The 23,030-nt window shown below is 39.7% G+C and overlaps 1 protein-coding gene across 4 annotated transcripts in view; it reads right to left on the reverse strand.

Moving 5' to 3' along the window:
• Positions 1–22,567, reverse strand: part of LOC138763285 (sodium- and chloride-dependent taurine transporter-like) — a 65,131-nt gene extending 42,564 nt beyond the window's left edge. For 3 of the 4 annotated variants that reach the window (XM_069937166.1, XM_069937167.1, XM_069937164.1), the window contains exons 1-2: positions 22,213–22,567; positions 19,561–19,793 (exon numbers count right to left, since the gene is read on the reverse strand). In XM_069937166.1, the coding sequence (XP_069793267.1) occupies positions 19,561–19,786 (226 nt within the window). In that variant the 5' untranslated portion in view covers positions 19,787–19,793; positions 22,213–22,567. The remainder of the gene's footprint in view (positions 1–19,560; positions 19,794–22,212) is intronic. The other variant, XM_069937165.1, reaches the window with a different exon arrangement.
• Positions 22,568–23,030: the final 463 nt, after the last annotated feature.

Raw genomic sequence — 23,030 nt, forward strand, 5'->3', positions numbered from 1 at the left:
TGGATATGTGGTCATTTACAAACACCAACTCCACACAGGGTGTTACAGCTGGACACAGGGCTGTACAAACCCTGTAGGTTTATATGAGATTGTAAAAACTCGAGTCCTATGGGGGTGGGGGGGTGGGGGTGGTGATGGTGGCTATGTGCGAATGTCCAATGCACCTTTTCCCAGCCCTAGAGACAATGTTGATGTCAAGGCACACCTCCTTCAATTCTAAATGAGTGTTTTGAATGACACCCCACACCCTTACCATGCCAGTCGATTTGGTCTACAGGCTGGAACCCTAGGAGAGAAGATAGGGCACCACGTGGTTTCCCACCTGGAATTGCTGAGGTTTCCCAAGGCCAGGGGTAGGTAGTTGTGGGGGAGCCCTTCAGTTATTGACACCGGTCGAGTACACCTTATCCAAAAATCCAAAACTTTTTGAGTGCCACAAGTGGGAAAATTCCACACCTGACCTCATTTGCTCATGTGGAGCTCTGACGCTTTGTTGGAGCCAGTTTTTTACCAGCCATCCCCACCATCAGACCTACATGCATTACTCACTGGGCTTTTCGCTTATTCTCTGCTCTGTGGAAACATTAAAAAAAGCCATCCAGCAGAATTTCTACTATTTGCATTTATCTTCTTTGGAAGCAGGTTTTTTTTGGTAAGTACAAAACATTATTTTCAAATGAAATCCGAAATTCATCTCCATCTAAAATGCCATATTTAAGTGTAACGTGACCAGCAACATTAAGGTATTGCATTGTAACCTTTTGATCAAAACACAGCATCGTCGGTGGAGACTGAAAGCCGTTGTTTGCTGTTGTTGCTTTTTTTAATTTATTTTTCACACTATGAACCATACTGACCAAAATACACACAAACATTTCCCTCTTGAATATACACAGTGTCATTTTCTCCCCATTTTTTTCCTCTCCCTTCCCTCCCCCTTCCCACCCCCTCCAAACCATTAAACGTTCAACATATACAATACAATAAACCCATTAAACAATGTCATCACACAATGAACATAAACAAGAAATTTGTGTCATCTACTTTTACACACTGGATCAGGTCATTTCGTCTTCTTCTCCTTCTATCATTTTAGGGGGTGGAGGTCCGCGGTAGGCCCTCTCTGTTGAGTTCCATGTACGGTTCCCAAATTTGTTCGAATACTGTGATGTTATTTCTTAAATTATATGTTATTTTTTCCAATGGAATACATTTATTCATTTCTAATGTACCATTGCTGTATTCTCAGACTATCTTTAATTTCCAGGTTGACATAATACATTTTTTTGCTACAACTAAGGCTATCATAATAAATCTTTTTTGTGCTCCATCCAAATCGAGGCCAAGTTCTTTACTTCTTCCATTACTTAGAAGAAAGATCTCTGGATTTTTTGGTATGTTACTTTTTGTAATTTTATTTAATATCTGGTTTAGATCTTCCCAAAACTTTTCCACTTTCTCACATGCCCAAATTGCATGTACTGTTGTTCCCGTTTCCTTCTTACAGCAAAAACATCTGTCTGATACTGTTGGGTCCCATTTATTTAACTTTTGGGGCGTGGTGTATAGCCTGTGTAACCAATTATATTGTATCATGCGTAACCTCATGTTTATTGTATTTCTCATAGTTCCGGAGCATAGCTTTTCCCATGTTTCATTCTTTAGTTTAGGTCTTGTTCCCATTTTTGTTTGGGTTTACAGCTTGTTTCCTCGTTCTCTTTCTCTTGCAGTTTGATGACATGTTTGTTATAAATCTTTTAATTATCATTGTGTCTGTATCACATATTCAAAATTGCTTCCTTCTGGTAACATCAGCCTGCTTCCCAATTTGTCCTTCAAGTAGATTTTCAGTTGGTGGTATGCAAACATTGTACCGTGAGTTATACCATATTTGTCCTTCATTTGTTCAAAAGATAATAATTTATTTCCCGAAAAACAATTTTCAATTCTTTTGATCCCTTTTCTCTCCCGTTCTCTAAAGGAAAGGTTATCTATTGTGAAAGGGATTAGTTGATTTTGCATCAATATTAGTTTTGGTAGTTGATAATTTGTTTTATTCCTTTCTACGTGAATCTTCTTCCAAATGTTGAGCAGATGTTGCAGTACTGGTGAATTCCTATGTTGCACCAGCTTTTCATCCCACTTATATAGTATATGTTCAATACCTTCTCCCCGATTTTATCTAGCTCTAATCTGGTCCAATCTGGTTTTTCCCTTGTTTGATAAAAATCTGATAGGTATCTTAATTGTGCTGCTCTATAATAATTCTTAAAGGTTGGTAGCTGTAAGCCCCCTTGTTTGTACCATTCTGTTAATTTATCTAGCGCTATCCTTGGTTTCCCCCCTTTCCATAAGAATTTCCTTATTATTTTCTTTAGCTCCTTGAAGAATTTCTCTGTTAGGTGAATTGGTAACAATTGAAATAGGTATTGTATCCTTGGGAAGATATTCATTTTAATACAATTTACCCTTCCTGTCAGTGTTAGTGATAAGTCTTTCCAATGTTATAAATCGTCTTGTAATTTCTTCATTAACGGTTGATAATTTAGTTTGTATAGATGGCCTAGATTATTATCTAGTTGTATACCTAGGTATCGAATTGCTTGTGTTTGCCATCTAAATGGCAATTCTTTCTTAAACTGTGAAATCCGCATTATTCATTGGCATTGCTTCATTTTTATTTGCATTGATCTTGTACCCCGATACTTCTCCATATTCCTTCAGTTTCTTATGTAATTCTTTTATTGATATTTCTAGTTCTGTTAAGTATACTATGACATCATCTGCAAATAGACTGATTTTATATTCCTTCTCTTTTATTTTTATCCCTCTTATTTTATTTTCTGTTCTTATCAGTTCTGCCAGTGGTTTTATAGCTAACACGAACAGTGTTAGCTATAAAACAGATAGTGGACGTCCCTGTCTAGTTGATCTGCTTAATTTAAATTGGTTTGATATATATCCATTTACTGTCACCTTCGCCAATGGTCTCTTATATAATGCTTTAATCCAATTAATATATTTCTCTGGTAGGTTGAACCTCTGTAGTACTTTGAATAAATAATTCCATTCTACTCTGTCAAAGGCTTTCTCTGTGTTTAAGGCCATCGCCACTGTTGGTGTCTTGTTTCCTTGTACTGCATGGATTAAGTTAATGAACTTACAGATATTGTCCGTTGTTCATCTTTTCTTAATAAATCTAGTTTTACTATTTTTGGTACACAGTCGACCAATCTGTTTGCTAATAGTTTAGCTATTATCTTATAGTCTGTGTTAAGTAGAGATATTGGTCTATACGATGCTGGTGTTAGTAGATCTTTTCCCGAGTTTGGTATTACTGTAATTATTGCTGTTTTGCATGAATTTGGCATATTTTGTATTTCTTCAATCTGGTTCATTACTTCCAGAAGAGGAGGAATTAATAAGTCTTTAAATGTTTTATAGAATTCTATTTGGAGTCCATCCTCTCCCGGCGTTTTATTGTTCGTTAGTTTTTTTAATATATCCTATATTTCCTCTATTTCAAATAGTTTTATTAATTTATTTTGCTCCTCTTCTTGCAATTTTGGTAGTTCAATTTTAGCTAGAAACATTTATTTTGTCTTCTTTCCCTTCATTCTCAGTTCGATATAGTTGCTCGTAGAATTCCTTGAAGTTTTCATTGATCTCCGTTGGGTTATATGTAATTTGTTTGTCCTTTTTCCTTGATGCCAATACCGTTCTTTTAGTTTGTTCTGTCTTAAGCTGCCAAGCTAGTATTTTGTGCATTTGTTCTCCTAGCTCATAATACTTCTGTTTGTCTTCATTATGTTCTTCTCCACCTTGTATGTTTGTAGTGTTTCATATTTTATTTTTTTGTCTGCCAAGTCTCTTCTTTTTGTTGTATCTTCCCTTATTGTTAATTCTTTTTCTGTACTTGCTATTTCCCTTTCCAGCTGTTCTATTTCCCGATTGTAGTCCTTCTTCATCTTAGTTACATAACTTATTATCTGCCCTCTGATGAACGCTTTCATTGCATCCCATAGTATAAACTTATCTTTCACTGATTCCGTATTTATTTCAAAGTACATTTTAATTTGTCACTCAATGAATTCTCTAAAATCCTGTCTTTTAAGTAGCATGGAGTTTAATCTCCATCTATACATTCTTGGTGGGATGTCCTCCAGCTCTATTGCTAATAACAGGGGTGAATGATCCATTTTCCTAACTCTCCCTTGGATATGGGCTGATAACAGGAACAGGTCTATCCTTGAGTATGTTTTATGTCTACCCAAATAATATGAGTATTCCTTCTCCTTTGGGTGTTGTTTCCTCCATATATCCAAAAATTGCATTTCCTGCATCAATTTAACCATAAATTTGGTTACTTTGTTCTTTCTGCTAGTCTTTTTCCAGTTTTATCCATCTTTGAGTCCAAATTAAGGTTAAAGTCCCCTCCTATCAGTATATTCCCCTCCATATCTGCAATCTTCAAAACGATATCCTGCATAAATTTTTGATCCTCTTCATTAGGTGCATATACATTGAACAAATTCCAAAATTCTGAATATATCTGACACTTTATCATTACATACCTCCCTGCTGGATCTATTATTTCCTCCTCTATTTTGATTGGTACATTTTTATTGATTAATATGGCTACTCCTCTGGCTTTTGAATTATATGATGCTGCCATTACATGCCCTACCCAGTCTCTCCTTAATTTCTTGTGTTCCACTTCAGTTAGATATGTTTCTTGCACGAATGCTATATCAATTTTTTCTTTCTTCAGTAAATTTAACAGCCTCTTCTTTTTGATTTGGTTATGTATTCCATTAATATTTATAGTGATATAGTTCAACATGGCCATTTCATACTTTGTTTACCTTTCATTTCCGCTTCCTCATCACCATCTTTCCTCCTTATCCATTTCTGTTTTATTTTTTTGAACACACTGTAAGACAACACTTCTAAAACATAAAATATTTCCACTGTTCCCACATCTAAAATTCCCTTAACCTCAAATGTCCCCCCCCTCTCTGAGTTTCCCCTTGTTCCTTGCCGGGCAACCACATCTCCCCTCTCCATTTGGATTGCGAACCCGCTTGCAAGTTTCAACTGATTTCGCAGTGACTGTTATTCTCTCCCACCCAGCCCCCTCCAGAAAAGACTTTTATCTTCACATATAACAAAGCTCACCCTCTTAATTCCCCCCTTACCTCCTTTCTTCCCTTTCTTCCCCTCTTAGTTCTTACTTATACATTTTTTTCTTCTTTATATGAAGTTTGTCATCATTCTTGTTCTTGTTATATCTCTTCATCTCTCTGTCTTGTTTTGCAGGCATTCTGCAAATTCTTGTGCTTTCTCCGGATCCGAGAACAGTCTGCTTTGCTGCCCCGGGATAACTATTTTAAGTACCGCTGGATATCTTAACATAAATTTATAGCCTTTCTTCCATAGGATCGATTTTGCTGCGTTAAACTCCTTCCTCTTCTTCAGGAGCTCAAAACTTATGTCTGGGTAGATTAAAAAATTTTTTTTTGACCTTTGTATTCCAGTGGCTTTTTGTCTTCTCTCATTTTTTTCATTGCCTTCTCCAACATATTTTCTCTTGTCGTATATCTCAGGAATTTTATTAGAATGGATCTTGGTTTTTGTTGTGGCTGTGGTTTTGGGGCTAATGTTCTGTGTGCCCTTTCTATTTCCATTCCTTCCTGTGTTTCTGGCATTCCTAGGATCCTGGGGATCCATTCTTTTATAAATTCTTTCATATCTTTGCCTTCTTCATCTTCGTTAAGGCCCACTATCTTTATATTGTTCTCCTATTATAGTTTTCCATTATATCCATCTTCTGAGCTAACTTTCCTTAACTGTTTTATCAGATTCTTCCAATTTCCTTTTTAAGTCGTCCACTTCCATTTTTACGGCTGTTTCTCGTTCTTCCACGTTGTCTACACTTTTCCCTATTTCTGTCATGACCATCTCTACTCTACTCACTTTTTCTTCTGTACCTTTTATTCTTCTTTTTATTTCACTAAATTCTCATGTCAGCCATTCTTTTCATGCTTCCATATATTCTTGAAAATTTTTTTTATCCATGTACTGTCCATTCCCTTCATCTTCCATTTCTCTGTGCAGAGCTTGATGTTCTCCCTCCTCTTACCCTGAGTCCACTCCAGGACCTGTGTCCTCTACCTCTCTTCCTTGTACCTGTATCTCTTCTGACTTTCTTGTTGGGCTGTTTATCTCAGTTTGCTGGGTATTTTTTTTTAATGGTGTCTTGATATTGGTCCTCTTCCTCTGAGCTGGCCATCTGCTATGTCACTGATTTCCTTTTTTCATTCTCCTCCCCCTCGTTCCATTTATTTTCTGTATCTTCCCACTGGGAGCCCTGCTGTCGGGTCTTACTCAGCTGTTCAAGCTGTGGAGTTCCACTCCACAGCTGGTCCCCCCTCCCGTCAGTGTTGTCTTTGTCATGCGCGGTTCCGTACCTCTGTTTGGCTCCGTGAGCCATCTTTGTAGTCCTGCGCTTGGTGGGTCGTGACCCTTCGGAGTTTCCACTGATCTCAGGGAGTGGGCTCCTCTCTCCACGGCGGGTCCCTGCTTCTTCGTACAGGTAAGGCCTTCATCATTCTCTTCCGACGACTTTCCTTCTTCCCGTTGTTTTTGGCTTTTCTTTCTTTGGTGCCATTTCCTCCACACCTTTATTTTTTATTTGTTGTGGTTTGTGTCTGTGGCTTTGCTTTTTCTTTACTTTTTTCCTTCTTTTCTGGAGAGGGCTGGTTTTCTCCCACCGGCCACTGATCCATCATGTGACTCCTCCCCCTGTTGTTATTTAATAGCTGATACAGTTTGTCCTTTAAATAGGTTTTCAGTTGGTGGTATGGAAACATTGTACCATGAGTTATTCCATAGTTGTACTTCATTTGTTCAAATGATAATAAATTATTTCCCAAAAAACAATTTTCTATTCTTTTAACCCCTTTTCTCTCCCATTCTCTAAAGGAAAGGTTATCTATTGTGAAAGGGATTAGTTGATTTTGCGTCAATGTTAATTTTAGAAGTTGGTAATTTGTTTTTTTCCTTTCTACGTGAATCTTCTTCCAAATGTTGAGCAGATGGTGCAGCACTGGTGAACTTCTATATTGCACCAGTTTTTCATCCTACTTATAAAGTATATGTTCTGGTACCTTCTCCCCTAGTTTATCTAGCTCCATCCTGGTCCAATCTGGTTTTTCTCTTATTTGGTAAAAATCTGATAGATAACAATTGTGCTGGTCTATAATAATTCTTAAAGTTTGGTAGTTGTAAGCCCCCTTGTTTGTACCATTCTTTCAATTTATCTAGCGCTACCTTCGGATTCCCCCCTTTCCATAAGAATTTCCTTATTATTTACTTGGTTACCAGAAGGAAGCAGCTTTGAATATGTGATTACAGACACAATGATAATTAAAAGATTTATAACAAACATGTTCATCAAGCTGCAAGAGAAAGAGAATGATGAAATAAGCTGTAAACCCAAACAAAGGTAGGAACTAGATCTAAACATAAAGATAAAAAATGAAATATGGAAAAAGCTATGCTCCACAACTATGAGAAATACAATAAACACGAGGTTACGAATGATACAATATAATTGGTTACACAGGCTATACACCATGCCCCAAAAGTTAAATAAATGGGACCCAACAGTATCAGATAGATGTTTTCGCTGCAAGAAGGAAACAGGAACAAAAGTACATGCAATTTGGGCATGTGAGAAAGTGGAAAAGTTTTGGGAAGACCTAAATCAGGTATTAAATAAAATCACAAAAAGTAACATACCAAAAAAATCCAGAAATCTTTCTTCTAAGTAATATAAGAAGTAAAGAATTAGGCTTCAAACTGGATGAAGTACAAAAAAGATTTATTATGATAGCCTTAGCTGTAGCAAAAACATGTATAATGTCATCCTGGAAATCAGAAGAGAATCTGAGAATACAGCAATGGTACATAGAAATGAATAAATATATTCCATTGGAAAAAATAACATATAATTTAAGAAATAACATCACAGTATTCGAACATATTTGGGAACCGTACATGGAACTCAACAGAGAGGGCCTACCGTGGACCTCCACCCCCTAAAATGATAGAAGGAGAAGAAGTCGAAAGTAAAAGTAGATGACACAAATTTCTTGTTTATGTTCATTGTGTGATGACATTGTTTAATGGGTTTATTGCATTGTATATGTTGAACATTTAGTGGGGAGGGAGGGGATGGAAAGGAGGGAGGGAAGGTAGGGGGGATAAAAGGGGAGAAAATGACACTGTGTATATTCAAGAGGGAAATGTTTGTGTGTATTTTGGTTAATATGGTTCAAAGTGTGAAAAATAAAAATTTATAAAATAATAGCTGATACAGGTTTTCTGCTGATGCCACTGTGCTGCTTGTTACCCTAAACACATTATTCCAAAATCAAAAAAAAATCCAAAATCTGACACACTTCTGGTTCCATGCATTTTGGATAAGGGGGACTCAACCTGTATGCCTACTTAGGCACCAGTGTGTATCACGTCCAAGTTGACTAGTCAGGGCACCTAATAAATCCCTGCATAAGCACTCTTGTGCACTGCAAGAGGCAGTGCAGATTGCCCAACAACAGGTGACCAATGTAAAAATTAAAATCATGGAGGATGCTTCCAAGTTGATTGAAACACAGCAGCTGCAAGCAACTCACTGGTCTGACTTGCAGCTTAACTCAGGAAAAGTCCAAGCCATTGTCTAATGGGGAAGGGACCGACACGTGTTTGGAGGATGGGTATGTGTGGATGGATGGTGATAACCCTGAGGGAATTGAGTCCCATGACACACTTCCTCCTCCCTGCTGCCAGAGACTTTATCAGCCCGACCAGTGACCATGAGGTCACAGGTCTGCCACAAGGACACCCAACCGAACCTCCAAAATGGGGAAGTAGCTGAAAATAGGGGGTATCTACAGGGGTTCCCATGTACGTCCCAGGGAGAATGAAGGTGACTAGTGCCTTGTTAGACTATTTGGTCACTACTGCACGCTCTGACTTTAGAGGCGTGGTCTTGCCCCTCATGGGACTAGCAACCAGGATGGTGGTCCAAGAACCCATTACCCTCCTAGAAGAATTTGAGTTCACAGAGTGGAGAGTTCCCACTCAAGTTTTCAGGGCTGAGGTGAGGTTTAATAATGTTACCCTGATGGTTTTAAAAAATTTCCCAATCTGGTTGTGATGGAAGAGAGAATGGGCTCGGGGGAGGTTGTGATGGAAGGGAGAAGGGGCTCGGGGAGGTTATGATGGAAGGGAGAAGGGCCTCGGGGGAGATTGTGATGGAAGGGAGAAGGGGCTCGGGGGAGGTTGTGATGGAAAGGAGAAGGGGCTCGGGAGAGGTTGTGATGGAAAGGAGAAAGGGCTCGGGGGAGGTTGTGATGGAAGAGAGAAGGGTCTCAGGGAGGTAGTGATGGCTTTCAGAGCCTATAGTCCACGTAAAGGACTGAGCTCTCCAGAGATTGGCCACCAGCTACACCACCAACCTCAGATAAAGACAGGAGACACAGAGCTTTTGTCTGGATTGTTTTGAGAACAAAGTTCGGTGCTGACGGCACAAATTTGTCAAAACTGTCAGATTGCGCCAGGGCCCTGTGCCTCAGCCACATCATTGTTATTACACATGGCTGAGGAAAGGCCACACACAAGCTGCCTGGACTCAGCAGATTATATCTCCCTCAGCCCAGAACGGTCTCCCAACCTTTCCGCTCAGCACCCCAGGGTTAAATTTGATTTCCTTTCCTCTTCTGTCACTGCAATGCTAAAGAGCAGAGACGTGACAAAGGATGGAATCATTCCACAAAACATTAAAAGAATCTTTCCCAGAAGTGTAAAAAAATAGATGGAATTTGTTTTCCCATCAACTTAACCTTGAGTTAATCAAGGCAGAGACCAAGGGAATTCTTTTAAGTAAATTAAACTTGTTCCTTTCATTATGGTGCCTACAATCTAAACAGCAACAAATTCATGGCCATTGTCTCCAAGGAGGGACCGTGGGCTCACAGAAATTAACTTCACTTTATACTTCCCACTGATTTCATTTGTTAGAATTTTTCTGCAGATTTTATCACTTAAAAAAAAGACAAATATGGTAAGGGAGGTTGTGGTGGAATCACTGTGTAACTGCTATTGCTGTCTTATACGAATGTATTGTATGGGCTGGCCCGCCCCTGCACCTGTAACTCCTCCCTTCAGAATTGCCATAAAGGTGGTTACGCCCAAACCCCTTCCTCAGTACCTGCCTTAGAACCAGGCCAGCAACATATGAGACACGTTTGCAGCTTATGATGATTAAAGCCTATACTTTCATGCCAAGGACAAAGCAATACGGGCAGATAAACTGGACACCGACCCTAAAGCTCTGGAGGCCTCCATAAAATTTGACAATGTGCAGAGCAAAGAAGATAAAGGGGACCTACTCTTCACACAGGTCGGCCACCGCATTTTTCAAATTATCGGAATCTGTAGTACTTACATGGCTGCTATGGAACTCCTGCAGAAACAGTACCAAACCCCAACAAACGGCAACTATGCCAGGTATCTTCTGGGTGTTACGAGCACAGAGGACCCCAAAACCCAGCAGCAAAAACATGAAAATAGAATCAAACTTTAACTAATCACTAACTTACTTAACCTACCTTAACTCCTTTCTAATTCTAAGCACATATGTGTCTAAGTTCAGAGAAGTTATTTGGTTCAGTCCAATCTCACTTCTCATTCCTCCAAGTTCACTGGTATCAGGCAATTCTTATACTGTGCACAGAATTTAACATTTATGAAGTTCACTAGGCTTTGGTGCTTGAAAGGTAAATGGTTACCACTCAGGAAGATTTTTGTCGGTTTTCAGAGAGAAATTTGTTGTTCAGGGACATCCACAACTAATGTATTTCCATCAGCCACTTCAGTGTCTTGCCCCCTTCAGGGTTCTCCAGATGATAACCTCTTTCTTCAGGTCACCACAGAGTTCCTTTATGTTTTACTTATTCCAAGTGAAACATTAGACAGCCAGTCCTCTCCTCTTGCATGAACCACAAGAGCTTTGACCAGGCTGTCATCCAAATGGGCTGTGGACAAGCTTGCCAGCTTGTCCTGTTCCAATCCCAGCTACTTCTGCTGGCTGTAACACTGTCAAGTGATTTCTGTCTCTCTCTCTCTGAGAGAAAGCCTATTTGACTCTCTCTGCTTGCAAAACCACATGACCCACTTATAACAGCAAGCTCTCCTTCCAGACAGCAGCGGGTCCAGCATTCTCTTTCATCTGTTGCCTTTGGTAAACAACAATCCATTATTGAAGTCTCTTGAGTACCCTTCAAAGCTCTTACAAAAGCTGAAAGAAGCCACTATGTCTAGCATTGGCAGAGCTCCAGTTTTTTTAAAATTAGATCTGTTTTGTATGTGACCTACTCTAACAAACATTTCCCAATTTATCTCCCAAAAACATATCTAGAGAGCACAAGTGATAGTGGTAAAGAGCAGGGAGAAGCACTGCATGGTCGTAGACTACAGCCAGACCATCAACCAATTCACCCAACTGGATTCCCACCTATTCCCCCACATAGCTGACATGATGAACGAGATTACACAGTACCTGGTCTTCTCAACAATTAACCTTAAGTCGGCATGCCACCAGCTCTCGATCTGCCCGGAGGACAGCCAGTGCATGGTTTTCAAGGCAGATGACTGCCCCTACCACTTCCTCTGGGTCCCCTTTGGGGTCACCAACAGGGTTTCCATCTCTCAGTGGGAAATGGACCATGGGTTAAAGGCCATGTTCCTCTATCTGTACAATGTGACTATCTGTGCCCATGACCCCAGCAGGACCACAATATAAAGGTTAAAACCTTGTTTTTGATTCGTAGTTAATTTTGTTCCTATCCCTTTAAGTACAAGTATTGCTTGTCGTGGTACCATAATGACTATGACGTAATATCCAAGTGGACTAAGAGCTTGCCTCTCATTCTTCAAAGAATTATGAAGGGGAAGAAAGCTTGAGATACTTTTTGAATTCATCTTATTTTGTCCAATTTCATTTATTTCTTCTTGTATCTTTTTAAAGTTCAATATCGTTATGTCTTTAAATATAGCCGAATGCTTTGTTTATTCATTGTTATGAAAATCTCAATGCGAAGTTATGCCAAATGTTTATCAGTTTCATCAACTAATTAAAGCTACTTAAAACTGCATCTACAGAGTTTGGTTTAGTGGATTAATAAGATAGTGAACTACTCTTTGCAGACGATGCCGCTTTAGTTGCCCATTCAGTGCCAGCTCTTCAGCGCTTGATATCCTGTTTTGCGGAAACTGCCAAAATGTTTGGCCTGGAAGTCAGCCTGAAGAAAACTGAGGTCCTCCATCAGCCAGCTCCCCACCATGACTACCAGCCCCCCCACTTCTCCATCGGGCACACAAAACTCAAAACGGTCAACCAGTTTACCTATCTCGGCTGCACCATTTCATCGGATGCAAGGATCGACAACGAGATAGACAACACACTCGCCAAGGCAAATAGTGCCTTTGGAAGACTACACAAAAGAGTCTGGAAAAACAACCAACTGAAAAACCTCACAAAGATTAGCGTATACAGAGCCGTTGTCATACCCACACTCCTGTTCGGCTCCAAATCATGGGTCCTCTACCGGCATCACCTACGGCTCCTAGAACGCTTCCACCAGCGTTGTCTCCGCTCCATCCTCAACATTCATTGGAGTGACTTCATCCATAACATCGAAGTACTTGAGATGGCAGAGGCCGACAGCATCGAATCCATGCTGCTGAAGATCCAACTGCGCTGGGTAGGTCACATCTCCAGAATGGAGGACCATCGCCTTCCCAAGATTGTGTTATATGGCGAGCTCTCCACTGGCCACCGTGACAGATGTGCACCAAAGAAGAGGTACAAGGACTGCCTAAAGAAATCTCTTGGTGCCTGCCACATTGACCTCCGCCAGTGGGCTGATATCGCCTCAAACCATGCATCTTGGCGCCTCGCAGTTCGGCGGGCAGCAACCTCCTTTGAAGAAGACCGCAGAGCCCACCTCACTGACAAAAGACAAAGGAGGAAAAAACCCAACACCCAACCCCAACCCACCAATTTTCCCCTGCAACCGCTGCAACCGTGTCTGCCTGTCCCGCATCGGACTTGTCAGCCGCAAACGAGCCTGCAGCTGACGTGGACATTTACCCCTCCATAAATCTTCGTCTGCGAAGCCAAGCCAAAGAAGAAGAATTCAGAATATTGTCCTCACATTTCCTTGAAGATGACGTGTTTTGAAATTTGGAAATACTAGAACTTGGAAAGTGTCGTCTTTATTTTGATTTAAAGTAAAGTAATAATTGTGAACTTTGGAAGAAAGGCTCATAAAATTTATCTGAAAGAATTACAACTTGATTTAAAAGCAAGAAGTATTTAAGCTTTAACAAGAAATCCAGTTTTCTGTTAGGATATTCCAGAAGCCTCTATAAGAACACATCTGTCTGACTGCAGACATCTGTAATCTTAGAGAGTTAAAATACAGCTCTGGTTTGCAGAATCTGGCAGGAAGCCCAGAAGAATATTTTGAAAAGTTATAAAAAACACCTGATAAGAAAGATTGTGTGTATATTCACAGATCCAAAACAAGCAGAGAAATCCTACTAAAGGGACCAAGCAAGATACAAACTTGTTTACAGTTTCCAGGAACCAGGATAACTCAGGAGAAGATGGGCTGAAGTGTGAAGAACCCAAAATGGAGAAAAAGTAGTCTCTTCAGGCTAAAGACCTTGAGAAAACAGCTCCTCTGGCTAAGTTGAGCCAGCAAGGCAGACAGATAACATTTGGCAAGAGATTGGAGCCAGCCACCACAGAAGAAGTGGCTTCAACAACCAAGCAAGAAGAGGATACCATCAAGGCTCTACAAGCCTCATGAGTTGACTTAAAGGTTAGTGGAAATGAAACAGATGAATATATGTTGCAAAGCTCAACTGGTGCTGTACTGAGCAAAATACTGAAGATAGAGACTCAATCAGCGCTATCTGAAAGTTCAGGTGTGAATCCTGATGATAGTATTTCCACAGTTATGAGCATAGGAAGATCTTTCAAGTTTTCAAAGGCATCTAGAGTAAGTACAGCTTCGCATGCTTCAAGCATATCAGCTATGCATGCTAGGGTGCAAGCAATCTTGGCTACTATCTATGCATAATGTGAATGGTTTGAGAAAAGACATGCTCTAGAAGATATGGAAACTGAAATCAAGAAGCAACAATTCTAACAAGAAGAACAAAATAGATTATTGAATAGAGAAAAGGCTACAGCTTGAGGAACAACGTGCTATGAATATGGACAAAGTAAAAGCATTAGCTCAGGCTTCTGCAAGATTTATCACTCAAAGTGAAATACCCAAAGGGCTAGCACCTAACATTCCAGCAGATCAATGGGCACCGCAGCCACAAGAAACGAATATACTCGAGCAAGGGGCGACGGGTAGTGGTGCTGCTAGTGTTCAAATGACGATGACCAATCCTGTGGAAAGTGCTAGCGACATTCACAATATATGAATCTTCCTGAAGGGAGAGCATTTCAAAAAGGTTCATCCATGCCAGTTGATCATACTCAACCATTGATGTCTCTTTGTGTTGCTGAAGAACCAGCTATATAGCAAGGATCCCCATCAAAGCCATCACTTACAACTCAAGCTTCTACACCTATGGCACCAGATCCGTATGCTTCATTCACAACAAGACAACCAGTCGCAAGCCATGGTGGACAAGACAATATAATATCACTCATGGCAAAACAAAATGAAATTTCTGCTATGTTAGCACAGCAACAAGGTTCATATGGTTTACCCAAGAAAGAAATTCCAATTTTTAATGGGATCCATTACAATATCTGACGTTCATGAAATCCTTTGAACATCACATTGAAAGTAATATTAAAACCGGTAAAGGTTTTCTGTATTACCTGGAAGAGTAAACTGGAGGACAGGTGAAGGAGTTAGTCAAAAGTTGCCAATATACGAATCCAGAACAAGGTTTTAAAATGGCAAACAAATTATTTCATCATCATTATGGCCATGAACATAAAATCACAAGTCCCACATAGACAAGATTCTTTCTTGGTTAGAAATAAAATCAAAGGGCACATATGCACTCTTTCTGAGAGGATTTAGTAATGCAATAGGAAGTAGTGTACATTTGCAACAGCTGTATTTGCTTGCTAATTTGTTAACTATTGTGAATAAATTACCTTATAAGCTGAGGGAATTATGGAGAATCAAAGCTGCAGATCTTAAAATGCTTTCCGGAAGGGATACAACTTTTGAGGATATTATACAATTCTTGGAATGTTTTCACCATACTAGCATTTGGAAATATTCAGGATTCTTCAATAATTCCTAAAGATGTAAAGAAGTCTAAATCATCATTTCAACAGAAAGCAAAGGGAAGTACCTTTGTTCCTGCTGTGTCAGATACTAGCACCAGAAAGAACAAGGAATCAATGGAAAAAAGAAAATCAGACTGTTCAGGGAAGCTGTTAGTATGGCAAAGAAACATGCTTTAGAAAGATGTTCACGATTGGAGAAAAAGTCATATGACAAGAAGTTAAACTTTTTAAAAGAAGAATGGGATATGTTTCAGTTGCTTGTGTAAAGGATACATCAGTAAAATGTAATAAGTGACTCCGTTTTGATATATGCAGTTTAAAGCATCCCAAGTTACTGCATACTCAATGAAATAAAGTTGAGAAGGAAGTCAAACAATCTGAATCCAAGACTAAAGACACAGTCAGAGAGGATGATTCAGCTTTGGTTCAGAGAAATAGTCTTACTAGGGCTAGTGACAAAACTCTCATTAGTTCCTGTGCAGGTTAAAGCTAAAAAGGAGCTTCATCTTGAAGACCTATGCACTTCTTGATCCAGGAAGTACTGCATTATTTTGTACTGTTGAATTAATGAATAAACTTAATCTTCATGATAAAAGATCACAGATCTTGCTGAAGACAATGAACGATGAAAGGAATATTGAAACTAACATAGTTTCACAGATCTTGCTGAAGACAATGAACGATGAAAGGAATATTGAAACTAATATAGTTTCACAGATCTTGCTGAAGACAATGAATGATGAAAGGAATATTGAAACTAATATAGTTTCAGGTTTACAGATTTCTGGATTGAATAACAATGAATTTTGTGATCTTCCAAGTGTATATACTCAGAGGACAATGCCTGTGAATAAGGAGAATATTCCAAACAGTGGAACCATCTAAAATACATTTGCTTACCAAAGTTTGATGCTAAAATTGAGATGTTAATTGGATTAGATGTAACAAATGCTCTTGAACCTGAAGAAGTACCAAGGAGTCAAAATGACAGACCTTATGCTGTGAGAATGTTGCTTGGATGGACAATTAATGGACCATTAGGAGGAAAAATTAATAAGGATCAGGAGTCATCAACTATAAATGTCAACAGAATTTCAGTTGTGAAACTTAATGATCTGTGGGAACAACAGTTTAAGATTGATTTCTCTGAATGTCTCAAAGATATTCAAGAACCTTTGAAAGAGGACAAACAGTTTCTGGATTTAATTTCAAATTCTGTCAAACATGTTGACGTTCATTACTGTAGAGCATTATCATTGAAGAAAAGAGAAATTTCTATGCCAGATAATAAAGTATTGAATTTGAAGAGAAAATTCAAGAGTAATTCTTCCTTTCATTTGAATATACCAATGTCATGTTGGATATGAAAACCAAGAGTTATGTAGAAAAGGTATCAGAAGATACCTTGGAACGTAAAGATGGTAGAAAATAGTATTTACCTCATCATGGGGTTATACATCCACAAAAGGAGAAACTATGTTTAGTATTTGATTGTGGATAATCATTTCAAGGAGTTTCATTGAATTCTTAACTTTTACAAGGTCCAGACTTAACCAGTACTTCAATGTGTTTTGATAAGATTTTGTACAGAGTCTATTGCAATTGCTCCAGATATTGAAGTGATGTTTCATCAAGTGAAAGTGCCATCATTTTCTATGATTGTTATGCTGGCCTAATGGCAATTACAGTAAAGACATGATTGAAAACAGAATGACAGTTCATTTATTTGGAGCAACTTCATCAACAAGTTCTCAGAAAATTTACTGAATATAATGAAGAGCAATTTAGTTCTTAAGTTATAAGGATCATCAGAAATAATTTCTATATTGATGATTGTCTTATTTCAGTGGTTTCAGAAAAAAGAAGCAATAGATCTTTATCATAAGTTAAAAGAGATTTGTAGTAAAGGAGGTTTCTTCCTTACAAAATGGATTAGCAACAGTCGAGATGAGTTGGCTGTTATTCCTGAGGCAGAAAGAGCAAAAGAGATAAAACATCTTGATCTAGGGCTGCAATGGTGTGTTCAATCTGATGTTTTCAAATTCAAAATTGTTTTGAAAGAACGACCTTTGACAAGAAGAGATATTCTTTCAATTGTAAGCTCAATATATGATCCTTTGGGAATATTGGCACTAGTAGTATTAATACCCAAGAAAGTTCTGCAAGAATTGTGCAGAAGAAAATTTGGATGGGTTGAAACTATATCAGATTCCATCTCACAAGATTGGATGAATTGGATTGCGAGTCTTGAAATGTTAAAAGGTTTTGAAGTCAACAAATGTTTTAAACCTACAGCCTTAGGAATTGCGAAGGTGGTTATGGTACCATCAGTTATTTAATACTATGAGATAACCAAAAGCGAGTACATTGTGGACAGGACTGAACCTACAGCAGAGGATTTTAGAACTGTTAGGAGCTGTAGTAGCGCTGGGCTACCACTAAAGAACATAAACAGCTGTCAAAGCATGGGAATCAAGCACTGGAAGTCTGTGGGCTCTCAGGAGAGTTAGCCTGCAGCTGTTAATCTCTTTCCATCAATGGGGAGAGCTGGAGGCACACATGAGCAGGTAAAAAGCCCAGCATGTTTGTTTTGGAGAGGATAGTCGATGGATTGGACTGCAGGCAGTCAGATAGTTGGTCTGACTGTGCATGTTCACCGGGCAACTTCAGCAAGCTTTGTTGCTTTGTTCACGGGTGCAAGCACTGCCGTCTGGGGCTGTATGTCAGTTTTCTCACCCAGTTGTATCAGAGGGAAAAGAAAGACTGAACTACTTTGTTCATGGGTGTCAGCACTATTGACCTGACAGCCATTAGAGAACTTTGATACCCAGTGTGTGTGTGTATGGGACTCACCAGTGCTTTTCCCAACCCCTTTCAAGAGGAGGATTTTGTGTGACAGGAGTCACAGGACCACTCAAGCCAGGGTGTCCAAAGGAGAGGACTTGCATGACAGAAGGTCATTTGTTAACCCTAAGGAGGGCTTCGGTGGACTGAACCTCATGTGGTGACTAGGAGGTCACTATGAACATTCCCAGGTGAAGGAAGGAAAGGTGGTTGTGACCACATTCAAAATTCAAGCAAATCTCATGTTCCCTTGACAGAGTTGAAAGCCTATTGGGACAACGGTCATCTGGATACTACCTCAAACTAAAAGACCAGTGGATAAAGAAAGAAATAATCCTAAGCCTGGAGACCAGATCTGTGAGCTGTTCCTTCTTGACTGACTGTCTTGACATGACTGACTTGGGGGCTTTATTTTGGAAATTTTTATTGATTTTTTTTTCTTGGGGGCATTTGAGCTTGGACTATAATGATCTGGATTTTTCTTTCACATACGCCATATAATAATCTGTTGATCATGCAGAGTCACCATTAAGGCTTGTGTTCCAGTGTTAAGTTCATTGTGTTAATTTTATTATTTGTTAGTTGGCTAATAAATTTTGCATTAAACATAACCCATTCATTTATGCATCTCTAATTGCTGCCGGGGAGAATAACAATACCAAAAGGCCTGGTAAGAGAGGATGAGGAGAGGATATTTGCTATGGTGGGGGAGTCTTGGACCAGAGGGCACAGCCTTGGAATACAAAAATGTCCCTTTTGAATTGAGATGAGGAGGAGTTTCTTTACCCAGAAGGTGGTGAATTTGTGTAATTTATTGCTGTGGAAGCGAGTCATTGGGGATATTTAAGGCAGAGATAGATACATACTTGATTAAGAAGGGAATCAAGGGCAACAGGGAAAGGCAGCAGAATGGGGTTAAAGAGAATAGTAAATCAGCCTGAATGGAATGGTGGGGCGGACTTGATGGGCTGAATGAATTCCATTCCCATGTCTTATGGACACCACTCACAGAATGTCAAATAGGTGCTGGGACAGAAGGTTCGAGAGAGCAAGTATGCTTTTTTTTTTAATGTCAATTACTGATCAAAAGTAGCCAGGACTGGATTATTGAGATAGATTGTTGTTGGAAGTCTCGTCAATCCATGATGCACGTCCAAGGAGATCTCACGGCACAAATTAAACATTAACGGAAATCTACATTGCACATGACATCGAGAGAACAGCCAAACAAGGCCACAAGAAACTCTTTGACCAAGATCTCTGCACTGCCCCCTCTCCCACTTCAGAATCACCTTCAGAATGAAGCCTTGGCTCACCTCCACCATTCTTGTAGCAGAGGAATGGAAACCTCCAAATGTTGCCGAGTCCAATGAATCCTCCAGCGACTGACAGAATGAAATCGAGTTTGTTGTCCCACTTCTCCCGTTGCACTTTGCCATCTGCCTCATCCTCAGGCCTACATCCAGGGCTCTTTCCAGGAGAGGGCTTCAGGATGGGTTTGTCAATATTTTTGAAGCAATGCATCTTTTCAACCTGGGCCATTCCTGCACTTAGTTATACATGTAGACACACAAGTGAACATACACATTACAACCCAACACATATGTACAACACATGCACAGTATAATGAAAGAAACGCATAATAAAATCACACACACACAGAGAAAAACTGAGGGTCCAAATCAGTCCAGTGAATTTTAGAAATCAAGAACAACATGTACTGATAGAGTGGTAGTATGAGTGCTTGTGCTAATCCTAACCATTAGGAGGAGTCGGGAGACGAGCTATTGCATCTAGGGTAGATACAAAATGAATGTCTCCAAGAAGTCTTGTCTGTGTGTGTGTTCTAGCTAATAAATGTAGTTGTTTTAAATGAACCCAACTTTCTTTACTACAATAAAAGAAACATCACATGGTACCAGGAGTGAGAATCAGTCAGTATAGCAGTGGAGATATGGAGAGTGTAAAGACTCCTGGTGCTGTAAGTTGGACTGAAAATGATGTGCACGAGTGGAGACTGTTCAAACAAAGATTCATGCTGTAGGTGCAAGCCTTTGGAATCAATTGACTCATGGAAAACTGTACTGCTACTTACCATGGTGGGACCTCAAGGACTAGAGGTTTTCAATACATTTGTTTTTGCCAAGGCAGAAGACCAGGGCAAGTTCAACAAGGTTATTGAGATGTTTGATGAACACTGTTCACCAAAGCAAAATGAAACTTTCTAGAGGTATGTGCATGCAGCTACAGGAAGAGAGCTTTGATACTTTTTTAACAGACTTGAAATTAAAAGCAAAAACATGTAATTTTGGATCACTGTAATATTCAATGAGCAATGATCAAATTGTGTAAGTGATTATTGATTTAAAAAATTGAGAGTGACATTGCTGCAATTGACAGAGCTTACTATGGCTGGAGCTGTGAAGATGTGCTATGCCACTGAATTAGCACTGCAGCATGTGAAAAAGTTTGGTGAGAGTGCAAAAGCCAGTGAAAAGAAAAGCATAGCCATAGCCACAGTATGTTAACACACAAACAAAAAAAAAACGAGACATGGGAAACAACAAAAAGGTGGAGAGATATTCAATTGTAAATGATGTGCCACTCAACATGCACCAAAACAATGCCCAGCCTAATGAAAAGTTTGTAATAAGTGCAAAAAGGCAGTATCACTATGCAAAGCAATGTTTTTCAAAGGGGGAGAAAAAACAGAAGTGAAAGCACGAACACACTGAACACACAATAGAAGAAACTGCTCTCAGCGCCACACTTTTCATGGGCATATTAGTGCAGAAAGCCCAACATACAATGAACAGCCAGTTGTGCATGACCCGAGGTGAGTTCCAGCATCACTAAACAAAGCTCAAGCAGGAACTTGACCAAATGACATCACTAGAGAGAGGAGGAGCCCACTGAATGGGTGAATTCAATGGTGTGTGTCAAAAAGAACAGTGACCTCTGCATGTGCATGGACCCAAAAGACTTGAATGCCAATATAAAGAGACAAAATTATCAGATTTCAATCAGGGATGAAATTAAAGTGAGATGGCTGGTGCTAAGTTTTTCACCAAATTGGATGCATCCCACGGGTTCTGGCAAATAAAACTGCATGAGATAGCACAAAATACTGTACTTTAATACACTGTTTGGCCAAAACTCCTGTCTGAGGATGCCTTCTGGAATTTCCACAGCTCTGGAAGTGTTCCACAGGCCAATGAAGCACATCATAGAAGGCATAAATGGGGTACATGTGTACATGGATGACATTATCCTATGGGATCATCTTTTTCTTATATCTTTAAATGTATTGCACATTGTTTAATTCAATTGTTTATATATTAAATACTAATAAAAATATTTTAAAAGGATAAAAAACAAAAAGTTAAGTACTCTTACAAACTATGAAAATAATTAAAAGAACCCCTCTCCCCATCTCACTCCCCCTTCTCCATTTCCCCACACTCTCCCTTCCCCCTCTCTCCCTCCCCCTCTCTCCACTCACCCTCCCTCCTCTCTCTCCCCCTCACCTCCCTCTCTACCCCCTCTCCCTCTCCCCCTCTCTCTCTCTATCCCTCTCTTTCTCTAACCCCCTCTCCCCATTTCTCTCCCCCCACTCTCTCTACTTCTCTCTCTCTCTCTCTCTCTCTCTCTCTCTCTCTCTCTCTCTCTCTCTCTCTCTCTCTCTATCCCTCTCTCTCTCTATCCCCTTTGCTCCATCTCTCCCACCCTCTAGTCAAATTAAATTGGCTAAAATATTAAAATATTTGTTTTTCCTTTTTAAGCATAGATCTCCCCAAGAGTTAGATTTAAGGACATATTTGTTTTTAAAATAATATCCTCAAAAGTCTTCCCTGGCCGTAGAGGATCTATTAACCCTTGTGTTATTGCAGACAATCAAACCTCATTTTCACTTAAACTGAGAAATACATTTTCTGCTCAAAGTTTGTGTGTGAAACATTTTGGATTACCTGCAGTTGGGTTCTGGTGTGTCCCGTCTCCCTCAACTGTGCACGGAGTCCTCTGTGACTCCACACACAAAATGTATCCCGGACTGAAGTGAGTAAAACAAGAAAGTCCTCAGACACTGTGATTGTAGTTAATCTGGAGAAATTCAGCAAATCCGGTAGTGTCCTGTGTCACCCTTCTTCAAAGAATGAGAAAAAGCAGACAGGCTTTTTGAATAAAAATGTGGGCTGAGGAGAGAAGATGGGGCAGGAGGAGCACAGGTCAACAGGCAACAGTGAGGAATGAAAGAGGAAGGAGAGGCATTTCTTGCCAGGGAAAATACCACAACTGTGCTCAGACAATACAACCAGAGGGCTCATCTACTGAGGCTATATGGGTGGAGCTGATGAACAGGAATGGTATGATCACATCAACAGGTGGTATTTCAACCGCCCAATAGTCAGCGAGAATTGGAGGAGCAAATCTGTGGAGAGATTACAGATAGCTGCAGGAAACAAAGTTGTGACAGCAGATTTTAATTTTCCACATTTTGACTGGGAATACCATACTTTAAAAGGTTTCGATGACTTGGAGTCTGTCAGATGAGTATATTGAGGTAACAACAGGAGAGAGTGCAATACTGGATCTCCTGTTGGGGAACAAGACAGGACAGTTTACAAAAGTATGTGTCGGGGAACATTTTTGGCCTAGTAATCGTAATGCCAATAGTTTCTTGTTAATTATGAAACAGAATAGTTCTTGTGTCCTTGGTGTGTGTTTCGCCGACACAACTTATGCAGATTCCTATCATTAGACAGAGTAACCCTCCTGAAATGAGGCA

The sequence above is a fragment of the Narcine bancroftii genome, chromosome 5 (genome assembly GCF_036971445.1).
Source record: "Narcine bancroftii isolate sNarBan1 chromosome 5, sNarBan1.hap1, whole genome shotgun sequence".
Taxonomy (NCBI): domain Eukaryota; kingdom Metazoa; phylum Chordata; class Chondrichthyes; order Torpediniformes; family Narcinidae; genus Narcine; species Narcine bancroftii.